The sequence below is a fragment of the Petromyzon marinus genome, unplaced genomic scaffold, assembly GCF_048934315.1.
Source record: "Petromyzon marinus isolate PM22_M1 ecotype Great Lakes invasive population unplaced genomic scaffold, UKy_Petmar_22M1.pri1.0 PM_G_Scaffold_89, whole genome shotgun sequence".
Taxonomy (NCBI): domain Eukaryota; kingdom Metazoa; phylum Chordata; class Hyperoartia; order Petromyzontiformes; family Petromyzontidae; genus Petromyzon; species Petromyzon marinus.
The window spans coordinates 808881-827980 of NW_027423045.1; the positions used below are offsets into that span (position 1 = coordinate 808881).

The following is a 19100-nucleotide window of genomic DNA, read 5'->3' on the forward strand; positions in this document are numbered from 1 at the left end:
CAACACACACACATATATAAACACATAACACAACACACACACGTATATATAACACAACACACACACATATATATAACACAACACACACACATATATAACACAACACACACACATATAACACAACACACATATATAACACAACACACACACACATATATAACACAACACACACACATATATAACACAACACACACATATATATAACACAACACACACATATATAAAACACAACACACACACATATATAAAACACAACACACACATATATAACACAACACACATATATAACACAACACACACATATATAAAACACAACAAACACATATATATAAAACACAACACACATATATAACACAACACACACACATATATATAAAACACAACACACACATATAAATATAAAACACAACAAACACACATATATAACACAACACACACAACACATATATATAAAACACAACACACATACATATATAACACAACACACACACACATATATAACACAACACACACACATATATATAAAACACAACACACACACATATATATAACACAACACACACATATATATATAAAATACAACACACACATATATAACACAACACACACACACATATATAAAACACAACACACACGTGTCACACACACATATATAAATATAAAACACAACACACACGTGTCACACACACATATATAACACACACATATTTAACACAACACACACATATAACACAACACACACATATGTATAAAACACAACACACACATATATATAACACAACACACACATACATATATAAAACACAACACACACACATATATAACACAACACACACACATATATATAACACAACACACACACATATATAAAACACAACACACACGTGTCACACACACACATATATATAACACAACACACATACACATATATAACACAACACACACATATAACACAACACACATATATAACACAACACACATATATATAACACAACACACACATAAATATAAAACACAACACACACATATATATAACACAACACACACGTGTCACACACACACATATATATAACACAACACCACACACATATATATAACACAACACACACACACATATATATAAAACACAACACACACATATATAAAACACAACACACACATATATAAAACACAACACACACACATATTTAACACAACACACACATATAAAACACAACACACACATATATAAAACACAACACACACACATATATATAAAACACAACACACACACATATATATAAAACACAACACACACACATATATAACACAACACATATATATAACACAACACACACGTGTCACACACACACGTGTCACACACACACGTGTCACACACACGTGTCACACACACGTGTCACACACACACGTGTCACCCACACACGTGTCACACACACACGTGTCACACACACATATATAAATATATAACACAACACAACACACATATATAAACACAACACACACATATATAAATATAAAACACAACACACACAAACACGGCTTGAGGCCTAAAGACGAGCCCCTCGTTATTGACGTGGAAACAGCTTCACGTTTGACCTGAAAGCGTCGTCCTCCATCGTTGGAGGCGATAAGGAGAATAAAAACACCTCTGAACATTCGTGTTGTTGTTGTCTTTGTCTTCTGGTAACTTATTTTAAAATCTAAACCCCGACATTTACACAAACACGGCGGCAGCCAACCCTGCCGGATCATTGAAACCAACCGCCACCCACCAACCACCCTTTTACATTTCCTAGAGCGCATGGGCGAAGCCGGGCGAAACGACGCCTCCGCGCGCGGATTGGCCTCTGACGCGTCGTCGATTTGGGAGGGGGCGGGGCAACGGGGGCGATGGGGCTGACTTATGCGCTGTGCGAAATATAAACGGGTGGCCGGAACTAAAAACAAACCGCCCGGAACACAAAACCGAGGCGACCTTGGACGGCGACCCGCCTAGCGGCCTCGCTGGCCCCGTCAAAGTCGTTCAGTTTCAGTTTTTATTGATTTTATTTATTGATTTATTTTTGGCGTAAGAGCACCAGCGAGAGCCACGCGGCTCTTGAAAATCGGGAGTGCGGCCGCCGACAAACACACAGACTTTAATTACTTAAAAAAACTTTTAAAAACTCCAAGAGAAATTTTTTTTATCTTAAAGTGACTACTTTGTGTGTGTGTGGTGACTTTGTGCAAAAAAAAACAGAAAATCCATGGGGGGGAAATTAAACCAGCAAAAAAATATTCCTGAAAAAAAATAGCACAGTTACACCACCAACGCTGTTGGGATGCAAGTCAACAACAACAACTTTAATAATAACAACTTTAATAACAACTTTAATAACAACTTTAATAACAACAACTTTAATAACAACAACTTTAATAACAACAACTTTAATAACAACAACTTTAATAACAACAACTTTAATAACAACTTTAATAACAACAACTTTAATAACAACTTTAATAACAACAACTTTAATAACAACAACAACTTTAATAACAACAACAACTTTAATAACAACTTTAATAACAACAACAACTTTAATAACAACTTTAATAACAACAACTTTAATAACAACAACTTTAATTACAACAACTTTAATAACAACAACTTTAATAACAACAACTTTAATAACAACAACTTTAATAACAACAACTTTAATAACAACAACTTTAATAACAACAACTTTAATAACAACAACTTTAATAACAACAACTTTAATAACAACAACTTTAATAACAACAACTTTAATAACAACTTTAATAACAATAACAACAACTTTAATAACAACAACTTTAATAACAACAACTTTAATAACAACAACTTTAATAACAACAACTTTAATAACAACAACTTTAATAACAACAACAACTTTAATAACAACAACTTTAATAACAACAACTTTAATAATAACAATAACAACTTTAATAACAACTTTAATAACAACAACAACTTTAATAACAACTTTAATAACAACAACTTTAATAACAACAACTTTAATTACAACAACTTTAATAACAACAACTTTAATAACAACAACTTTAATAACAACAACTTTAATAACAACAACTTTAATAACAACAACTTTAATAACAACAACTTTAATAACAACAACTTTAATAACAACAACTTTAATAACAACAACTTTAATAACAACTTTAATAACAATAACAACAACTTTAATAACAACAACTACTTTAATAACAACAACTTTAATAACAACAACTTTAATAATAACAACAACTTTAATAACAACAACTTTAATAACAACAACAACTTTAATAACAACAACTTTAATAACAACAACTTTAATAATAACAATAACAACAACTTTAATAACAACTTTAATAACAACAACAACCACTTTAATAACAACAACAACTTTAATAACAACAACTTTAATAACAACAACTTTAATAACAACAACAACTTTAATAACAACAACTTTAATAATAACAACAACAAGACAACTTAGATTAAGGCCATCAGTCTAACTCATAGTTCATAGTCTGTGTGTGTCTGTGTCTACGTGTGTCTGTGTGTGTATCTATGTGTCTGTCTATGAGTCTCTGCGTGTGTGTGTCACTGAGTCTGTGTGTGTCTATGTGTCTATGTGTCTGTGTGTGTCTATGTGTCTCTGTGTGTGTGTCTATGTGTCTATGTGTCTGTGTGTGTCTATGTGTCTCTGTGTGTCTCTCTGTGTGTCTATGAGTCTGTGTCTCTCTGTGTGTGTCTATGTGTCTATGTGTGTGTCTATGTGTCTCTGTGTGTCTATGAGTCTGTGTCTCTCTGTGTGTGTCTATGTGTCTATGTGTCTGTGTGTGTGTCTATGTGTCTGTGTCTCTCTGTGTGTGTCTATGTGTGTGTCTATGTGTCTGTGTGTGTCTCTGTGTGTGTCACTGAGTCTGTGTGTGTCTATGTGTCTGTGTGTGTCTATGTGTCTATGTGTCTGTGTGTGTCTATGTGTCTCTGTGTGTCTCTCTGTGTGTCTATGAGTCTGTGTCTCTCTGTGTGTGTCTATGTGTCTATGTGTGTGTCTATGTGTCTCTGTGTGTCTCTCTGTGTGTGTCACTGAGTCTGTGTCTCTCTGTGTGTGTCTATGTGTGTGTCTATGTGTCTGTGTGTGTGTCTATGTGTCTGTGTCTCTCTGTGTGTGTCTATGTGTGTGTCTATGTGTCTGTGTGTCTCTCTGTGTGTGTCACTGAGTCTGTGTGTCTATGTGTGTGTGTGTGTCTGTGTGTGTCTATGTGTCTAGGTGTGTGTCTATGTGTCTCTGTGTGTCTCTCTGTGTGTCTATGAGTCTGTGTCTCTCTGTGTGTGTCTATGTGTCTATGTGTGTGTTCAATGTGTCTATGTGTCTATGTGTCTGTGTGTGTCTATGTGTCTCTGTGTGTGTCTATGTGTCTGTGTGTGTCTATGTGTCTCTGTGTGTCTCTCTGTGTGTCTATGAGTCTGTGTCTCTCTGTGTGTGTCTATGTGTCTGTGTGTGTCTCTGTGTGTGTCACTGAGTCTGTGTGTGTCTATGTATCTATGTGTCTCTGTGTGTGTCTATGTGTCTATGTGTGTGTCTCTGTGTCTCTGTGTGTGTCTATGTGTGTGTCTATGTGTCTGTGTGTGTCTATGTGTCTCTGTGTGTCTCTCTGTGTGTCTATGAGTCTGTGTCTCTCTGTGTGTGTCTATGTGTCTATGTGTGTGTCTATGTGTCTCTGTGTGTCTCTCTGTGTGTCTATGAGTCTGTGTCTCTCTGTGTGTGTCTATGTGTCTATGTGTGTCTATGTGTGTGTGTCTATGTGTCTATGTCTCTCTGTGTGTGTCTATGTGTGTGTCTATGTGTCTGTGTGTCTCTGTGTGTGTCACTGAGTCTGTGTGCTTGGAAAGTTGTCGTCGTCTTCGCTGTCTTCGGAGGCCGAGTCCCAGACAGAGTCCCAGACGAACGAATCCGTAGACAGTCTCTACACACACACACACGTACACACACACACACACGTACACACACACACGTACACACACACACACGTACACACACACACACGTACACACACAGACATACACACACACACACGTACACACACACACACATACACACACACACGTACCCACACACACGTACACACACACACACACGTACACACACACACGTACACACACACACACGTACACACACGTACACACACACACGTACACACACACACACGTACAAACACACACGTACACACACACGTACACACACACGTACACACACACACGTACACACACACACACGTACACACACACGTACACACACACGTACACACACACACACGTACACACACACACACGTACACACACACGTACACACACACACACGTACACACACACACACGTACACACACACACACATGTACACACACACACACACGTACACACACACACGTACACACACACTCACATGTACACACACACACACGTACACACACAGACATACACATGTACACACACACACACACGTACACACACGTACACACACACACACACGTACACACACACACACGTACACACACACGTACACATACACACGTACACACACACACACACACGTACACACACACACGTACACACACACACACGTACACACACACACACGTACACACACACACACGTACACACACACACACGTACACACACACACACGTACACACACACACACACGTACACACACACACGTACACACACGTACACACACACACGTACACACACACACATGTACACACACACACACGTACACACACAGACATACACACACACACACGTACACACACACACACACGTACACACACACACACGTACACACACACACACGTACACACACACACACGTACACACACACACACGTACACACACAGACATACACACACACACACGTACACACACACACACGTACACACACACACGTACACACACACGTACACACACGTACACACACACACACGTACACACACACACACGTACACACACACACACACGTACAAACACACACGTACACACACACACGTACACACACACACGTACACACACACACGTACACACACACACACGTACACACACACGTACACACACACGTACACACACACACGTACACACACACACACGTACACACACACGTACACACACACGTACACACACACACACGTACACACACACACATGTACACACACACGTACACACACACACGTACACACACACACTCACATGTACACACACACACACGTACACACACAGACATACACATGTAAACACACACACACACGTACACACACGTACACACACACACACACACGTACACACACACACACGTACACACACACGTACACATACACACGTACACACACACACACACGTACACACACACACGTACACACACACACGTACACACACACGTACACACACACACACGTACACACACACACACGTACACACACACACACACACGTACACACGTACACACACACACACGTACACACACACACGTACACACACGTACACACACACACGTACACACACACACACGTACACACACACACGTACACACACACACGTACACACACGTACACACACACATGTACACACACACACACACGTACACACACACATGTACACACACACACACACGTACACACACACACACACGTACACACACACACGTACACACACACATGTACACACACACATACACGTACACACGTACACACACACACGTACACACACACACGTACACACACACACACGTACACACACACGTACACACACACACACGTACACACACACACACGTACACATACACGTACACACACACACACGTACACACACACACGTACACACACACACACGTAAACACACACACGTACACGTACACACACACACGTACACACACACACACGTACACACACACACACACGTACACACACAGACATACACATGTACACACACACATACACACACGTACACACACACACACGTACACACACACACGTACACACACACACACGTACACACACACACACGTACACACACACACGTACACACACACACACACACGTACACACACACACACGTACACACACAGACATACACATGTACACACACACATACACACACGTACACACACACACACACGTACACACACACACACATACACACACACACACGTACACACACACACACACGTACACACACACACACACGTACACACACACACACGTACACACACACACGTACACACACACACGTACACACACACACACACGTACACACACACACACGTACACACACACGTACACATACACACGTACACACACACACGTACACACACACACGTACACACACACACGTACACGTACACACACATGTACACACACACACGTACACATGTACACACACACACACACGTACACACACACGTACACACACACACACACACGTACACACACACACACGTACACACACACACACGTACACACACACGTACACACACACACACACGTACACACACACACACGTACACACACACACACGTACACACACACACACATGTACACACACACACACGTACACACACACACACACGTACACACACAGACATACACATGTACACACACACACGTACACACACACACACGTACACACACACGTACACACACACACGTACACACACACACGTACACACACACACACACATGTACACACACACACACACGTACACACACACACACGTACACACACACACACACGTACAGACACACACACACGTACACACACACACACGTACACACACACACACAGACATACACATGTACACACACACACTCACGTACACACACACACGTACACGTACACACACACACGTACACACACACACGTACACACACACGTACACACACATGTACACACACATGTACACACACACACGTACACACACAGACATACACATGTACACACACACACACGTACACACACACGTACACACACACACGTACACACACACACACACGTACACACACACACACACACGTACACACACACACACATGTAGACACACACACGTACACACACACGTACACACACACACACGTACACACACACACACACGTACACACACATATGTACACACACACACACGTACACACACACACGTACACACACACACACACACGTACACACACACATGTACACACACACACACACGTACACACACAGACATACACATGTACACACACACACATCAACAACAACAACCGCCATTCGCCACTAAGTGGCGGTGACGTCACCACGACGCTTGTGCCAGGCTATGTGCACCGTGAGGCCACGTGAAGTGTCGAACGCCCGCTGGCAGGAGGTCACTGGGCAGACCCAGGTGCCACGGGTCGACTGACTGAGATGACTGGCTGATGCACCACCTGTGCCCCCTACTGTACCAACCTGCTGTGCTTTAGCCACCCGGCGTTCCGCTCGTTGTTGTGAGCGTCGCTCCTCCGCCCTCCGTTGTTGTTGGAGGGCGACTGCCTCCAACTGCCCAGTAGCATCCTTCACGAGCCTCCTCCACAGAGGCCGTTCTTGACACCGCTGGTACCAGTCATCGGCAAGTCCACTCAGCTCCACGTCCTCCTGTACCACATCACTCCATCTCTTCTCTAGCCCGTGCCGCACCCGCTTAGCCCCCTCAATCCGGCCAAACAAAAGCTGTTTCGGCATGCGGTGGCTGGGCATGCGGGCTACATGACCCAGCCATCGCAGCCTTGCCTGCCGGAGGAGCTCACCGATGGGACCCTGCCCAGATCTTTCAAGGATTTGTGAGCTCCTCACACAATCCAGTCTGGTTAAACCCAGGATGGATCGTAGGCAGGCCAGCCTAAATGTTTCTAACCGGCGAAGATGTTCCACCAGGGGGGTCCACGTTTCGCAAGCGTAGAGAAGGGAGGGAATGACCGTGGCCGAGAAGACCTGAAGCTTAGTGCGGAGCGACAGACCAGGTAGCTTCCACACAGCGTTACGCAACCGATGAAAAGATATTGCCGCTCGACTGATTCGGAGTGAGACCTCTGCTGTTAAACTGGAGCCAGTCATAAGCACACTGCCCAGGTATGGGAAACTCTCCACTCTCTCCACAACTGCCCCATCACCGATTGGGAGTTGTGGGGGTGGAGTGTCCGATGGTACAAAATACCCAGGCAGGTGCTTAGTTTTGGTGGGGCTGATGGTAAGGCCCCACCTCTTAGTGGCACGCTCCAGTCTCAGCAGCAGCGTCTCCAACTCCTCCTCTGACTGAGCAGCTATTACCAAATCATCAGCATACATAATGTGGTTGAGCAATAGGGAGCCATCCCTTGACCGCACCCGGGCATCGATTAGCCTCCCATTATATCTGTACCATATGGAGATTCCCCCGGTACAGCTATTGAAGGCTTCACGAACTACGTGGTCAAAATAGATGTTAAATAATGTGGGAGCCAGAGGACATCCCTGTCGCACCCCAAGGTGTACAGGGAATGGCTCTGACTCCCGGCCACGTAGTTTTACCCGGGCCCGCTCACCATCATGAAGGTCCTTAATGATCGTGAGCAGAGGGTCAGGTACTCCAAAAGCACGAAGAACAACCCAGAGCCCAGGCCTACTGATGATATCATAGGCCTTGACCAGGTCAATAAAGCAGAGATGTAGGTCTTGTTGGAATTCCCTACACCTCTGCTGTAGCAGACGGACAGAAAATATGGCATCTGTGCAGGACCGCCCTTTCCTGAAACCGCATTGGGGCTCCGCAAGCCTCTCCTCAGCGTGCCTGCCAAGGCGATGCTGAATAATCCTTGCCAGGACCTTTCCCGGCACACTGAGGAGTGAGATGCCCCTGTAGTTGTTACAGTCTGTGCGGTCCCCCTTCTTAAAAAGGGGGACCACCAGGGCATCCTTCCAATCCTGCGGAACCCGTCCAGTGGTCCAGACTGTTGTTATGATGTCATATAGGGCAGTCTGTGCACAAACGCCACCCTCCCTCAGCATTTCGCTTGGGAGATCATCTCTGCCCGCTGCCTTTCCTGGTCTCAGACTCCGGATCGCCTTCAATACTTCCTCAGCAGATGGAACCTCAGCCAGCCACTCACAGGGGGTGACTTCATCCAATATTTGAGGCACCGCAGCCTCAGCAGGGTCATCCTCACTTTGTGCCACGATGTTTTCCTGGCTGAGGGATTTTCCCTCCCCCAGGACCTCACAGAAATGCTCAGCAAATCTGCGAACCTGTTCCTGGGGGTCGGAAATTGGATCACCGTTTTTTCCCCTAATGATGGTAATAGGTGTGGCGCTGCAGGTTACTTTTTTGATGGAGTTAAATAGAGATTTGTGATCACGGGCCACTGAGGCAGACTCCATCTCCTCAGCAACCCGCGACCACCACCCATCCTTGCAGCGCCTCACGGCTCTCCGAACCTCCGAGCGAAGGCTGCGGTAAGCCTCCTCATTCTCTGACGTGGGATTCTGTAGCCGATGACAGTGGGCCTGTCGCTTTTTCTCAACCATCCTGAACAACTCCTCTGTCAGCCAGGGTGTCTGGGGAGGTCTGGACCGCGTACCCAAAGCAGCCATTGCAGCTGCATGAGTCACAGTCCTAAACCTCGCCCATTTACCCTCGACATCAGGAGGAGTCGGGGACGATGCCAATTCCAGCCGCAAGCGATGATGAAATTCTCGCTTGCAACTTTCATCAGATAACTGAGACCAGGCCACTTTAGGTTGGAATGGGGTCCTGGGTGTACACCCACCACCGGAGTGGAAGAATGGCAGGCGCATCTTACAGATGACTAGTCGATGGTCAGAGGGCAGATCAGCTCCACGGTAGGTCCTGGTGTCAAGGACATGGGCTCGCATTCGCTGGTCCGTCACTATGTAGTCCAGCAGATGTTCTTGCTTGGACCCGGCATGCATCCATGATGTTGTGTGGATGCGCCGATGCCGGAACAGCGTGTTGGTAATTACAAGCCCATGGGCTGCACAAAAATCTAGCAGCCTCCTACCGTTGTTATTGAGCTGATCTGGCCCATGCCCTCCAATCACTCCAGACCAGGTGCCAGTATCATGACCAACTCAGGCATTGAAGTCACCCAACATGATGACTCTATCCCGAGGGGCCACTTTAGCCAGCACCTGTGACAGGAGGTCATAGAAGGCATCTGACTCATCGGCTTTGCCTGCATCCCTCCACGGATGTTCATCTTCGGTGGGGGCATAAGTAACCACGACCACCATTCCTCGCCTCCGGTTGATGGGAAGGCGAGCCCAAAGTAGCCTGGGGCTTACAGCTTCCCACACCTCACCGCCACGCTCCCACGCCCCCTTCATTCTTTTGTTCAAAAGAAGACCCACACCCTGTTGTTTGGCAGTCTGCTGCCCCGAGTAGAGGACTGTCCACCCCTCATGGTGGCAGGAGCCAGAGCCGGTCCACCGGACCTCCTGAATGCCGCATAGATCCAGGCGGTACCGGTCCAGCTCCCGACAGAGGAGTGGCAGCCTCTCCTCTGCACTAACACACACACACACGTACACACACACACACGTACACACACACACGTACACACACACACGTACACACACGTACACACACACACGTACACACACACACGTACACACACAAACAAAGATCCCCCGTATAGCCTTAACAGACTGTAGGGGCAAGTGCTGTTAGCGAGCACCTATGAAGGCCGGAACGGTACACGAGGGGGTGGGTGGCCAGCACCATGCCCGCCCGCCTTTGTCTCCCTAGTGGCAATGTTTACACACCGCACCAGGTACTCATTTGAGGCTGAGTCGACCTAGGGGAGGCCCGGGACCGGTTCAGATAATCGTCACTGGTGTTGGCCGTGAGCGAGAATCGAACCCGTGTCGCCGGGTTCATAGCGCAGCGCGCTAACCGCTACACTATCGCTGTGTACACACACACACACGTACACACACACGTACACACACACACACACGTACACACACACACACACACATGTACACACACGTACACACACACACACACGTACACACACACGTACACACACACACGTACACACACACACACGTACACACACACACGTACACACACACACACGTACACACACACACACACGTACACACACACGTACACACGTACACACACACACACGTATACACACACACACGTACACACACGTACACACACACACACACGTACACACACACACGTACACACACACACACGTACACACACGTACACACACACGTACACACACACGTACACACACGTACACACACGTACACACACGTACACACACACACACACGTACACACACACACACGTACACACACACACGTACACACACACACGTACACACACACACACGTACACACACACACACGTACACACACACACACGTACACACACACACGTACACACACACACGTACACACACACGTACACACACACACACGTACACACACGTACACACACGTACACACACACACGTACACACACACACACGTACACACACACACACACGTACACACACGTACACACACACGTACACACACACACGTACACATACACACGTACACACACACACACGTACACACACACACACACACGTACACACACACACACACGTACACACACACACACCTTAGAGCCGGCCGGTGGCCCCCAGCTGCGTCTTAGCTTCTTCCGCTCCATTCCTCGGCCGAAGACGGGGCTGTGGGTAACCACATTGACAACACTCACCCACAGCGGCACGCACCACACAGAGACCCACAGACATCACCACACAGAGACACGTGTACGTTTACGTGTGTGTGTATGTATGTGTGTGTATGTATGTATATGTGTGTATGTATGTGTATGTATGTGTGTGTATGTATGTGTATGTATGTGTATGTATGTATGTATATGTGTGTGTATGTATGTGTATGTACGTATGTATATGTGTGTATGTATGTGTATGTATGTGTGTATGTATGTATATGTGTGTATGTATGTGTATGTATGTGTGTGTATGTATGTGTATGTATGTGTATGTATGTATGTATATGTGTGTATGTATGTATATGTGTGTATGTATGTATATGTGTGTGTATGTATATGTGTGTATGTATGTATATGTGTGTATGTATGTGTATGTATGTATATGTGTGTGTATGTATGTGTATGTATGTATGTATATGTGTGTATGTATGTATGTATATGTGTGTGTACCTGTGTGTGTACCTGTGTGTATGTACCTGTGTGTGTACCTGTGTGTGTACCTGTGTGTGTGTACCTGTGTGTGTACCTGTGTGTGTACCTGTGTGTATGTATCTGTGTGTGTACCTGTGTGTGTGTACCTGTGTGTGTGTACCTGTGTGTATGTATCTGTGTGTGTACCTGTGTGTGTGTACCTGTGTGTGTACCTGTGTGTGTGTACCTGTGTGTGTACCTGTGTGTGTGTACCTGTGTGTGTACCTGTGTGTGTACTTGTGTGTGTCTACCTGTGTGTGTACCTGTGTGTGTACCTGTGTGTGTGTACCTGTGTGTATGTACCTGTGTGTGTACCTGTGTGTGTGTACCTGTATGTGTGCCTGTGTGTGTGTACCTGTGTGTGTACCTGTTTGTGTGTGTACCTGTGTGTGTGTGTGCCTGTGTGTGTACCTGTGTGTGTACCTGTGTGTGTCTACCTGTGTGTGTACCTGTGTGTGTGTACCTGTGTGTATGTACCTGTGTGTGTGTACCTGTGTGTGTGTACCTGTGTGTGTGTACCTGTGTGTGTGTACCTGTGTGTGTACCTGTGTGTGTGTGTGTGACTGTGTATGTGACTGTGTGTGTGACTGTGTGTGTGTGACTGTGTGTGTGTGACTGTGTGTGTGCGTGACTGTGTGTGTGACTGTGTGTGTGTATGACTGTGTGTGTGTGACTGTGTGTGTGTGTGTGTGACTGTGTATGTGACTGTGTGTGTGTGACTGTGTGTGTACTGTGTGTGGGGAGCGATAGTGTAGCGGTTAGCGCTACGCCGCGCTATGAACCTGGCGACCCGGGTTTGATTCCCGCTCACGGCCAACACCAACAGTGACGATTATTTGAACCGGTCCTGGGCCTCCCCTAGGTCGACTCAGCCTCAAATGAGTACCTGGTGCGGTGTGTAAACATCGCCACTAGGGAGACAAAGGCGGTCGGGCGTGGTGCTGGCCACCCACCCCCTCGAGTACCGTTCCGGCCTTCATATGTGCTCGCTAACAGCACTTGCCCCTACAGTCTGTTAAGGCTATATGGGGGATCTTTGTTTGTTTTGTATGTGTGTGTATGTGTGTATGTATGTGTGTGTGTATGTGTGTGTATATGTGTATCTGTGTGTGTATATATGTATATATATGTATATGTGTGTATATATGTATATATGTGTGTATATATGTATATATCTGGGTGTATATGTGTGTGTGTATGTGTGTGTGTATGTGTGTGTGTATCTGTGTGTATATATGTATATATATGTATATGTGTGTATATATGTGTATATGTGTGTATATGTGTATGTGTGTGTATCTGTGTGTATATATGTATATATGTATGTGTGTATATATGTGTATATGTGTGTATGTGTGTGTGTGTATCTGTGTGTATATATGTATATATGTATATGTGTGTATATATGTATATATGTGTATATATATACGTATGTATATGTGTATATATACATGTGTATGTGTACCTGTGTTTCCCCAGCCCCAGGTGAGGGAGGGACACTCCATGGCTGCCCCTCCCCCTGTGGCTCCGCTGACGCTTGATGCCGGCGTGGGAGGAGGAGGAGGCCCCCACCTCCTCACTGTCGCCCTTCTCATCATCCACCTCATCATCATCATCACCCTTCTCATCATCCACCTCCTCACCCTTCTCATTATCCACCTCCTCACCCTTCTCATCCTTCACCTCCTCACCCTTCTCTTTCACATCATCACCCTTCTCATCCTCCACCTCCTCCTCCTCACCCTTCTCATCCTCCACCTCCTCCTCCCCACCCTTCTCATCCTTCACCTCATCACCCTTCTCATCCACCTCATGGCCCTTCTCATCCTCCACCTCCTCCTCCTCACCCTTCTCATCCTTCACCTCCTCACTCTTCACCTCCTCCTCCCCACCCTTCTCATCCTCCTCCACCTCCCCACCCTTCTCATCATCCTCCACCTCCCCCTCCTCCTTCTCATCCTCCTCCTCCCCACCCTTCTCATCCTCCACCTCCTCGCTCTTCTCCTCCATCATCACCGCCACCTCCTCGCCCTTCCTGGCGGCGCCGCCGCCGCCAGCGGCCACGGCACCGCCCTGCCGGTCACCGACGTCACCGTCACCGTCACCATCGCCGCCGCCGTCGCCGCCCAACGTTGCCGTCCGGACACCGCACGGCAACGGCCCGGCACTGCCTCGGTCTGAAGCCATCCTGGAGCCATCAGAGACACGCGGTGAAGACGCCGCCCCCCTCCTCCTCCTCCAACTCATCCTCCTCCTACTACTACTCATCCTACTCATCATCCTCCTCCTCATCCTACTACTACTCATCCTCCTCCTCCTCCTCCTACTACTCATCCTACTACTACTCATCCTACTACTCATCCTACTACTCATCCTCCTCCTCCTCCTCCTCCTACTACTCATCCTACTACTCATCCTACTACTCATCCTACTACTCATCCTACTACTCATCCTCCTCCTCCTCCTCCTACTACTCATCCTACTACTCATCCTACTACTCATCCTCCTACTCATCCTACTACTCATCCTACTACTCATCCTACTACTCATCCTACTACTCATCCTACTACTCATCCTACTCCTACTCCTCCTACTCATCCTCCTCCTACTCATCCTACTACTACTCATCCTACTACTCATCGTACTACTCATCCTCCTACTACTCATCCTACTACTCATCCTACTACTCATCCTCCTACTCATCCTACTACTCATCCTACTCCTACTCCTCCTACTCATCCTCCTCCTACTCATCCTACTACTACTCATCCTACTACTCATCGTACTACTCATCCTCCTCCTACTACTCATCCTACTACTCATCCTACTAATCATCCTACTACTCATCCTACTACTCATCGTACTACTCATCCTCCTCCTCCTACTACTCATCCTACTACTCATCCTCCTACTCATCCTACTACTCATCCTACTCCTACTCCTCCTACTCATCCTCCTCCTACTCATCCTACTACTCATCCTACTCCTACTCATCCTCCTACTACTACTCATCCTACTCATCCTCCTACTCATCCTACTACTCATCCTCCTCCTACTCATCCTCCTACCACTCCTCCCCCTCCTCCTCCTACTCCTCCCCCTCATCCTCCTACTCATCCTCCTCCTCCTCCTCCCCCTCATCCTCCTACTCATCCTACTCATCCTCCTCCTACTCATCCTCCTACTCATCCTCCTCCTCCTACTCATCCTCCTCCTCCTACTCATCCTCCTCCTCCCCCTCCTCCTCCTCCCCCTCCTCCTCCTCCTCCCCCTCCTCCCCCTCCTCCCCCTCCTCCTCCCTCTCCTCCCCCTCCTCCTCCTCCTCCGTACGATCGCCTGCAACGAGACCCTTGGGGTGCGAGCCGCCGGTAACATTGCGGGGTTGGTGGGGGGCCAAGTGGTGAGCGCCCGGACCCCCCTGGACGCCCTTTGTCTCCCCGGCGAGCGGTGCGGCGTGACCCCCGCCCCCCCCGCACGGAGCCCCTCGACACCCCGCGGGGAGCGGCGAGCGAGGAGTCGGTCCTGGGCCTCCCCCTGGGGTCGACTCAGGCTAAAACTAAAATGGAGACACCGGGGGGCGCCGTGGCGAAGTTGGCGGCCGGGGGGAGACAAAGGCGGCCGGGCAGGGGGGCGGCGCCGGTGGCCCCCTTCGTAAGCGCCGCTGCTGCTGCTGCTCGCCACTAGCGGCACTCGCTCCGACAGCCTCCAAGGCTACGTGGGGGATCTTTGTCTTTGTGTTTGCCTCTAAAATCTCATTCATGGACTACTCACACAGAGACCCACAGACTACTCACACAGAGACCCATAGACTCACCACACAGAGACCCATAGACTACTCACACAGAGACCCATAGACTACTCACACAGAGACCCATAGACTACTCACACAGAGACCCATAGACTACTCACACAGAGACCCATAGACTCACCACACAGAGATCCATAGACTCACCACACAGAGACCCATAGACTCACCACATAGAGACCCATAGACTCACCACACAGAGACCCATAGACTCACCACGCAGAGACCCATAGACTACTCACACAGAGACCCATAGACTACTCACACAGAGACCCATAGACTCACCACACAGAGACCCATAGACTCACCACACAGAGACCCACAGACTACTCACACAGAGACCCATAGACTCATCACACAGAGACCCATAGACTCACCACACAGAGACCCATAGACTCATCACACAGAGACCCACAGACTACTCACACAGAGACCCACAGACTCATCACACAGAGACCCATAGACTCACCACACAGAGACCCATAGACTCACCACACAGAGACCCATAGACCCATCACACAGAGACCCATAGACTACTCACACAGAGACCCATAGACTCACCACACAGAGACCCATAGACTCACCACACAGAGATCCACAGACTCACACAGAGACTATTAGACTCACACAGAGACCCATAGACTCATCACACAGACACCCATAGACTACTCACACAGAGACCCATAGACTACTCACACAGAGACCCATAGACTACTCACACAGAGACCCATAGACTACTCACACAGAGACCCATAGACTCACCACACAGAGATCCATAGACTCACCACACAGAGACCCATAGACTCACCACATAGAGACCCATAGACTCACCACACAGAGACCCATAGACTCACCACGCAGAGACCCATAGACTACTCACACAGAGACCCATAGACTACTCACACAGAGACCCATAGACTCACCACACAGAGACCCATAGACTCACCACACAGAGACCCACAGACTACTCACACAGAGACCCATAGACTCATCACACAGAGACCCATAGACTCACCACACAGAGACCCATAGACTCATCACACAGAGACCCACAGACTACTCACACAGAGACCCACAGACTCATCACACAGAGACCCATAGACTCACCACACAGAGACCCATAGACTCACCACACAGAGACCCATAGACCCATCACACAGAGACCCATAGACTACTCACACAGAGACCCATAGACTCACCACACAGAGACCCATAGACTCACCACACAGAGATCCACAGACTCACACAGAGACTATTAGACTCACACAGAGACCCATAGACTCATCACACAGACACCCATAGACTACTCACACAGAGACCCATAGACTACTCACACAGAGACCCACAGACTCACACAGAGACCCATAGACTACTCACACAGAGACCCATAGACTACTCACACAGAGACCCATAGACTACTCACACAGAGACCCACAGACTCACAGAGAGAATATTAGACTCACACAGAGAAATTAGACTCACAGAGAGAAAATTAGACTCACACAGAGAAAATAAGACTCACACAGAGACCCATTGACTCGCATAGATACCCATAGACTCACACAAAGACCCATAAACTACTCTCACAAAGACCCATAGACTACTCACACAAAGTCCCATAGATTCACACAGAGACCCATAGACTACTCACACAGAGACCCATAGACTACTCACACAAAGTCCCATAAACTCACACAGAGACCCATAGACTACTCACACAGAGACCCACAGACTACTCCCACAGAGACCCACAGACTCGCACAGAGAAAATTAGACTCACACAGAGACCCACTGACTAGCATAGAGACCCATTGACTCACACAAAGTCCCATAAACTCACACAGAGACCCATAGACTACTCACACAGAGACCCATAGACTACTCACACAGAGACCCATTGACTACTCACACAGAGACCCACTGACTAGAATAGAGACTCATTGACTCACCCAAAGACCCATAGACTCACCACACAGAGACCCATAGACTACTCACACAGAGAC

At 47.2% G+C, this 19100-nt stretch overlaps 1 protein-coding gene across 1 annotated transcript; it reads right to left on the reverse strand.

The window, feature by feature from the left end:
• Positions 1 to 2316: 2316 nt before the first annotated feature.
• LOC116937979 (uncharacterized) lies at positions 2317 to 15490 on the reverse strand. Its single transcript, XM_076063073.1, has 4 exons — positions 15377 to 15490; positions 14758 to 15290; positions 12702 to 12771; positions 2317 to 4989 (listed from the first exon to the last, which is right to left on the reverse strand). The coding sequence occupies exons 1-4, from the start codon at positions 15488 to 15490 to the stop codon at positions 4891 to 4893; spliced, it is 816 nt and encodes a 271-aa protein (XP_075919188.1). The 3' UTR covers positions 2317 to 4890.
• Positions 15491 to 19100: the final 3610 nt, after the last annotated feature.

Coding starts and splice junctions, on each gene's coding strand:
- LOC116937979 (XM_076063073.1), bottom strand. CDS start 15,490: ATGGCTCCAGGATGGCTTCAGACCGAGGCAGTGCCGGGCCGTTGCCGT. Junction 15,291..15,376: donor TGACGGTGACGGTGACGTCG/GTGACCGGCAGG, acceptor ATGGAGGAGAAG/AGCGAGGAGGTGGAGGATGA. Junction 12,772..14,757: donor CTGGGGCTGGGGAAACACAG/GTACACATACAC, acceptor GGTTACCCACAG/CCCCGTCTTCGGCCGAGGAA.